The sequence below is a fragment of the Leptosomus discolor genome, chromosome 2 (genome assembly GCF_034619465.1).
Source record: "Leptosomus discolor isolate bLepDis1 chromosome 2, bLepDis1.hap2, whole genome shotgun sequence".
Taxonomy (NCBI): domain Eukaryota; kingdom Metazoa; phylum Chordata; class Aves; order Leptosomiformes; family Leptosomidae; genus Leptosomus; species Leptosomus discolor.
Window position 1 is genome coordinate 65,308,261 of NC_141392.1, and position 7,408 is coordinate 65,315,668.

General features: G+C 41.4%; 1 protein-coding gene across 1 annotated transcript; it reads left to right on the top strand.

Moving 5' to 3' along the window:
• Window positions 1-1,009: 1,009 nt before the first annotated feature.
• On the top strand, window positions 1,010-6,722 carry LOC104344396 (pantetheinase). The gene is made up of 7 exons (XM_086460442.1): window positions 1,010-1,240; window positions 1,344-1,474; window positions 2,548-2,740; window positions 3,326-3,617; window positions 4,606-4,979; window positions 5,147-5,317; window positions 6,603-6,722. The coding sequence occupies exons 1-7, from the start codon at window positions 1,028-1,030 to the stop codon at window positions 6,720-6,722; spliced, it is 1,494 nt and encodes a 497-aa protein (XP_086316568.1). The 5' UTR covers window positions 1,010-1,027.
• Window positions 6,723-7,408: the final 686 nt, after the last annotated feature.

Genomic DNA, 7,408 nt, shown 5'->3' on the forward strand with positions numbered 1-7,408 from the left:
ATACCTTTGAGTTGGGCAGGAACGTGTCTGTGCTAGTCTTTTCTGAGATTTCCCAAACTCTGGCTTGCTTTCCTGCTGTGACCAGGGCTTGTCTTGAGCTGTATTGCCACAGCAATGCCACGCCTGAATCATTTGTAAATCTGGCAGGTGACGTGTTTCTTCAGCTGCAGCACAGTGGTGACTTCTCCGTGACTTCTCAGTGGTGTACTTGAAATTGTAGTAGTAATATTCTATTTCCAAAATACTATGCAAAAATTGCTTTCCATGAGAAAAAAAAAAAAACACTTTGTATGAGTAATTTAAATTGCTTATTGTACAAAAAATGTCTTTTGTAACAAAATAGTAAAAGAAAATCTGTGTTGTTTAATTCTTTCTCACAGAAGAAGCAAGTATGTTAGCTCTAGGCAGAGACATGAACATAGTTGAAGAGTTGGTTTACATTGCAATATGAGCCCGGGAGGGAGGACACTCTCCGAGAACCTGCTACAACTATAATAAACCATTGGCCAAAGGCAAGAGGCATGGCAGGACCATGTGTCTCATAAGCATGGGTGAATTAGCTAGTCTGAAGCATGAGGGCTGTACTTCAAACAGGGGATCTGCCTTCAGCATTGGCTAAATTTTTAACCGCTGGCAGACAGTAACGTTATACGGAGTAGCATGCCCTAACCAAGGGAGTCTGGGCTTGCCCTGAGATAGATTTGGAAGCCTGGAGAGGAATGGACAAATGGAGTGTGCAAGTGCTCCTTCAACGGACAGCCTCATAAATCAGCATTGCTTCTGACATGCTCTCAGCCTTTTGTTCACCTTTTATTTACAGCATTTCAAATTGGAAACAAGATCCAGTCTTAGAAATGTTTCTTTGGACTTCTTACTATAAATAAATGCCCTGATTGTTGGCAGAACTATACTGTACTTTCCCGGATTACTCAATAGAAGATTACTTCCAAAGCAAACATTAGTCTTTTCTCCTCCTCTTTGTGTTTATATTCCCCATGCCCGATCCAGGAGCTGTGAGGCACCAGCCATGCTCCCTTCCCAGCCTCTCCTGCACGCTGCGGTGTTTGCACTCGCAGTCCTCCAGGCCCTCGCCTCCGACACCTTCATTGCAGCTGTCTATGAGCACGCGGTCATCCTGCCAGATGCCACTGACAAGCCTGTTTCTCCTGACGATGCTTTGGCCCTGATGAACAAAAACATGGATGTCTTGGAAGGGGCCATCAAGGAAGCTGCCCAGCAGGTACTAGGTGCATCATGAGCATTGTTAATTAGTATTTTCTTCTCCTGATGACCCTTCTGGTTGTCTGTTGATGGGTGAATTCTAACGGAGCCTGTTGTGTCAGGGCGCCCACATCATTGTGACTCCTGAAGATGGCATTTATGGCTGGCGTTTTACGAGAGAAACCATCTACCCGTACCTGGAGGATATCCCTGATCCGGCAGTGGACTGGATTCCCTGCACGGACCCCACAAGGTGATTCCTCCTGCAGTGATTTATGTGGTTTCAAACTAGTGTCTCATGGAGTCATGAGCCGCTCCCAATAAATGCCTAAGAACTGCTAATTTTTTTATTCTATTAAAAATTCCAAGTACCATAGAAACAAGGTGCATCAGAAAGGACTCTTAGTTAAATGGTAATGGGAATACACAAGGTAAAAAGTATTGAGACAGTCTCACTTTTAAAAATTTCAAAAGGAGGAAAATGAGGAAATTTTAGGCAAAATCATTATTTTTAAAAACATATAAAGCTTTATAACATCAGATCAAGTGTGAAAAACTTCTATAAGTACAAGCTAGTTTACTATCATGTCAAATGCATAGCTTGGACAAGGCGATTCAGTCCTCAGCTCATGTGGCTGGGTAATTTCTAAATATGCACAAGATACTTATCTAGGTCTGAAAGCAGTCCCTTTAGAAATCCAGCTGCTTGCACAGTCTGCTCTGTTACACAGGGCTGCTCTGAATGTGTGTCAGCAGGGGACACCAAGAGGACTAGTTTTATATCTAAGCTAAGCTTTTCTATTCTTCCCTTCTGAGCCTTTATGAAGCTAGATTTCAGGAGTCCTCAGCTCTGTAAATGCTGTGGACACTTTTTACTAAATGCTTATGGGCAGCTGCCTTAAACAGAGTCTTAAAGAAAACTAAAATGGTCTTTTGAAATCAAGGCTTAGATCTGCCTGAAAAATGACTTTAAAGTTATTTTAAGTTTGTGTCTATACTGATATAGTCTCTCCCTTGTTGTCTGAAGCTATCCCTATCTTTTTATAGCTGGGAATTATATCCACACAGAAAATAACATTGTTAAGGGCACAGGAAAGAAGAACACAGAGGTACCATTTTTTAAATCTAAAAGAGACCAGCAATGTAAAATGATGTTATGAACAGAGAAGAAAATGAACAGAAACTATGATATGATCTACCCCTTTTTCAGTGCCTGGGGGTGTGCTGTTAGTGGAATAGTAATTCTGAATTAATTTCCTCCACATCTAAACTTAAATATGTAAATTTTTTTGTTTTCTTCTTTTTCTTTCACCAAAAATGCATTAGATTTGCTCCAGCACCAGTGCAGGAACGACTCAGCTGCATGGCCAGGAATAACTCCATCTATGTGGTTGCAAACATTGGGGACAAGAAGCTGTGCAACTCCAGCGATCCCAGCTGCCCCAGTGATGGTCGCTATCAGTACAACACCGATGTCGTCTTTGATGCAGAGGGGAAACTGGTAGCTCGTTACCACAAGGTAAGGAGGTGCTTCAGCATCACCCTGTAATTGATTACCAGTACATATTTCATCTTTCTGGCACCAATTTCAGCTGGTTTATATGAAAATTTTATGTTATTGTAAAGTGACAACCAGTCCAGTATTATTTGATGCAAGGATCTTATGGCCAGAGCGAAAAGCAGGCAAGCGCTTGATTGATCAGGCATTATTCCCAGGAGCACTGGAGCTGCAGAGTACAACCTAAAGGCTACTTTTATGATATCAAATGGGAAAGAAGCAGTGAGAGAGTTTTCCATACTCAATAAATGTTAGCTGGTCCTCGGTACAGCTTTAGCCAAGCCAGATGGTGCTTTTGCAGGTGATGTCTTGGCAGGGTTCTGCAGTCAATATTGGCTGGGCATTGCTTCCAGGGGGCAGCTGGGGCACAGCCACCCTGCTTTGCAGGGGAAGAGGGTCAGCTGGATGGATGCAAACCTGCTGTGCTGGCCAGCTCAAGTATCTCAACCGTCAGCTTTGCCTTAAAGCCCATCTCAGACGCAAAAGTAGCTGTTCATAATCTTGTCTTATTTTTAGTTTCTAATATGACATTTTCTTCACCTGCAGTACAACCTGTTTAGAGGAGAAACTCAGTTTAATTACGCGAAAGAGCCAGAAGTTGTCACCTTTGAGACCCCCTTTGGGAAGCTGGGCATTTTCACTTGCTTTGACATCCTTTTCCATGAGCCTGCTGTGGTCTTGGTGAGAGAGTTGCAGGTGGACACCGTGCTCTTCCCAACAGCTTGGATTAACGTCCTGCCATTTCTGACTGCCATTGAGTTTCACTCTGCCTGGGCTATGGGCATGGGTGTCAATTTACTTTCAGCAAATACTCACAACATCAATTCGGCAATGACAGGTTAGTTGCGTTTGGGAAAAGGGAAATTGTCTTCAGAGTACTGGATTCAGAAGCAGGCAGAAATGTCTTACAAATAGCGAAGCCTCTGGAAAATAGTGTTTCAATCAGACTAAAAATCTTCTTGGTAGGGTATTGAATGTAGTAAACAGTTTCAGGCAAGAAAATGTTGAATGTTCTGGGAGAGGTAAAATTAGAAAGTCCATTACATTAAATTTTGATAATTTAAAAGTGAAATTTTATTTCAAAAATAGCACAAAGTTTCACTTAAATTTTCAGCCTCTCATTTAGAGGCAGCAATTTTTGTTCAAAATTCAATCAGCAGATAAATGGAAAAAAAAATGTTTTCTACAGAACTTAATAATCTAAAACAAAAAGGAGGATTCCTCTTGTATACTGAATATAAAACATGTTCAGGTTTTTATGGCTGCTGAAGAATTAGAGAAATTTATGTTTTGGGTTGATCTGAATAGATATTTATTGCCTTTTTTTTTTTTTTTCTGTAAATTGAGAAAACGTAGCTGCATCTGTAACTCTCCCCTGAAGTCAAAATGAAAGCCACGAAGGAACATTTTTGCCTGCCCTAAATAGGCTGAGCTGAGTTTAGGCCACAGCCCTGAGTCTCCTTCCATAAAATGTAATTACCCTCATGATTTCCTTCTTTGGCAAATATGCCCTGCTTAGAGGTCTGATTTATATTTAAATGAACCTAAGTTCTTAAAAAAAAAAACGGATAGTTGTGTGTCGAATTGCCATTTAAGGCTCAGATTCAAGATCCAGTGAAGCGCAAAACCTGTGAAGTTTAGGTCATGTTTTTACTCTGTGATGGGTATTTTAGCAGTTCTGCACTTTAAAATTCTTCCAAATTTCTCTGTAATGTGTTAACTGAAAATAGCGCCACCAAAAAAGCCTGCAGGTGTGGCAGAGGGGGCAGCTGGCCCCCCTGCCAAGCTGTACCAGCTGATGGAGGGCTGATGGGTGTCCTTGGCAGGCAGCGGGCTGTTCACGCCGGAGGGACCCGCCACCTACCATTACGACAGTGGGACTGAGGAGGGATGTCTTCTGCTAGCAGAGCTGAGTGCACACCCCCGTCTTTCCTCCACCTACCCCCCTGCTGTCAACTGGAGCTCATATGCCACAAGCATCAAGAAATTTCCAGGAGAAAATGACACATTTTTGGGAGCTGTCCGGCGGGATATATTCACTTTCGGTGAACTCAGGCACAAAGCTGGAAATTACACAGTTTGCCAAGGAGACCTCTGTTGCCATTTGGTCTATCAGATGTCAAACAAGAGCAAAGATGAAGTTTACGTCCTGGGTGCATTTGATGGGCTTCACGGTTCTCTCATAAAATACTATTGGCAGGTAATTAGTTTTGTAGGGTTGAGTGTGGCTTGTATATGCCTACATCCCTACCACCCCAAAACATTCGTTGACTGATGCACTGTGAGAACTTTTCTTGCTATCAAATCCAGCTCTTGATTGCTGAAAGCTTAACAGTATTTTGCTTTTCTGCATCCTTCTCCCCACAGATATGCACGCTGCTCAAGTGTAAGAGCACAGACCTGGACACGTGTGGGCAGCCGGTGGAGACGGCTCAGACCAAGTTTGAGATGTTCTCCCTCAGCGGCACGTTTAGCACCAACTACGTCTTTCCAGAAGTCTTGTACAGCGGGGTGCGGCTGGCCCCCGGAGAGTTTGAGGTAGGGGACACCCTGAAGATGTTTGACACAAGGTTTTCCAGGCTGTGGTGCTGGAAACCTATTCGTCTCCAAGTCCCATTCAAGAACCACTTTCTTTGGTTCTGCAGACCTTAACTCAAGGGGACATTTAAACAGATGGATTGAATTAATCCTTAATGATGAGAACATATAAATTCTAAGGCTGGGAATCTCTTCAATATTTTCTTTAGCAAATATGCCTTCCCACTTCAGGTCCCAAATCCATAAACAGCAGCTTTCAAGGACCTATTTTCTACAGGTTTCTGCTGATGGGTGTTTTAGGAGATAAAGAAATCAAATACTCTTGTCCAAGGAAGAAAAATTACTAATGGGTATCATGCATAAAAATAGAGATCCTATGCAGTTAAAAATGTTAAAAGGGATTTTTGAGAGTTTTGTAGGGTTTATATTTTTTATTTGAAACTTCATCATATATTTTTGCCAAAACGTGTTTTCATCCATAAAACTGAGATTACATTTATGTAAGAGACCAGAGAAAATCTTAATTGATTTGAAAGAGGTATTTAATGGCTTACAAGAGACAATGAAGACAGTGAAAAGGACTTGAAAAGTTTATGGGAAACAAGGGTGGTGTTTTTGCAAGGTAGACAATGGAAAAACACTGCTCATCCTGCATATTTGTTTTGAATGGGACATCTGTAAAAACATACACATCAAAGGATTTATTGGTATGTTAAAATAGGATCATGGTCTAATTTTAAAAAATATTTTGTACTTTCTTAACAAATACATGCTTACTGTTTGTCACAGAGGCTCTTACAAAGCTGCAAGTGTTTACAGTCTGTGAACAATGGTGATTTCAAATTGATCTCTGCAAAGTAACTAACAAAAGCAATATATGGCCTGTAGCTTGAAATGCTCTACTTCCATCTGGAAATTGTTTTGGGGTCTACAAATCAAAAAAATACTTCAAATTACTGCCCTAGATATGTATACATCCTTCATCACCATTTATCAGTAACTAATGAGAACCTAACAAATCAGTTATTCTCACTCTCACCTTTTTATGAGGTGGAGAAAATTATTTATTTTTTTCCAAAGATGGAGCTGGAGAAAGTTTTAAAGATCTTCAGGTTCAAGGAAATGTGGGAAGGCTATGGCAGAGCCAGAGAGGATTCTCTGTCATGATTGTCTTTTAAAAGTGCTGCATCAAAATATTCAACACTAAGGCTTATCTTTTCCGTATCGTGCAATATTACTACTCTGTTAGTGGACTATTAATGTCATTCTTTCTCATTTCAACTAGGTGCTACGTGATGGACGTTTGAAAAGTAAGCATGGCACATCGAAACCACTTGTAACAGCAACGCTTTTTGGAAGGCTTTATGAAAAGGACCTGCCACATCCTCTGCGAACCTCCCCATAACATAACTCCTTAGGCGTTACACAGGCACCATAGACAGGAGTGGAATTTCCTACAGTGATCCACCTCTTCATAAGCCGTGGCAGTTATCCTGTATCATTCCTGTTCTGCAATCTTGTGCTTCTGCTCAGCAGCCGTGGCAGTTAGGTTTATTTAGGAGAAAGCTATGTGATCACTCTGTTGTGTGTAACTTTTTAATAGTGCTTGAGCCAGTGCAATTATTTTTTTAGTATAAATGCTCTGTCACATGAAATCTTTAATTGGTAATTGTTTTTTTTCCCCAAAGATATCATGTAGATTGCAAGGATAATACTAGAAAGAAGACTGATACTGAAACGTGTGAAATGTGAAGTTTGCCAGTTTGCTGCAGAACAAATCTTCTCCAAGCAAGCCTTTCTGTCCCATTTGCCCGTTCCAGTCTTTCAGACTATATAAGCACTAAGTATTCATGTTTCTCAGCCTTGCACACCAATTAACAGGGCCTCCCTAATACTCAATGGGCCTTGGCCCCATTCTGACCAAGGGACTGCACAATGAAGAGAAAGATTTGAAATGGTTTTAGGCGCAAACTTAGAGAGAGAAAGTGGTCCTTCACAACCCACACAGGCACTGATTCTGGCTGAGCTCTGTAACGCATCTTCAATTCTGCAGTCCCTCTGAGCTTGCACCACTTTGTGCATGGCAGACGT

Coding starts and splice junctions, on each gene's coding strand:
- LOC104344396 (XM_086460442.1), top strand. CDS start 1,028: ATGCTCCCTTCCCAGCCTCTCCTGCACGCTGCGGTGTTTGCACTCGCA. Junction 1,475..2,547: donor CCCTGCACGGACCCCACAAG/GTGATTCCTCCT, acceptor AAAATGCATTAG/ATTTGCTCCAGCACCAGTGC. Junction 3,618..4,605: donor CATCAATTCGGCAATGACAG/GTTAGTTGCGTT, acceptor TGTCCTTGGCAG/GCAGCGGGCTGTTCACGCCG.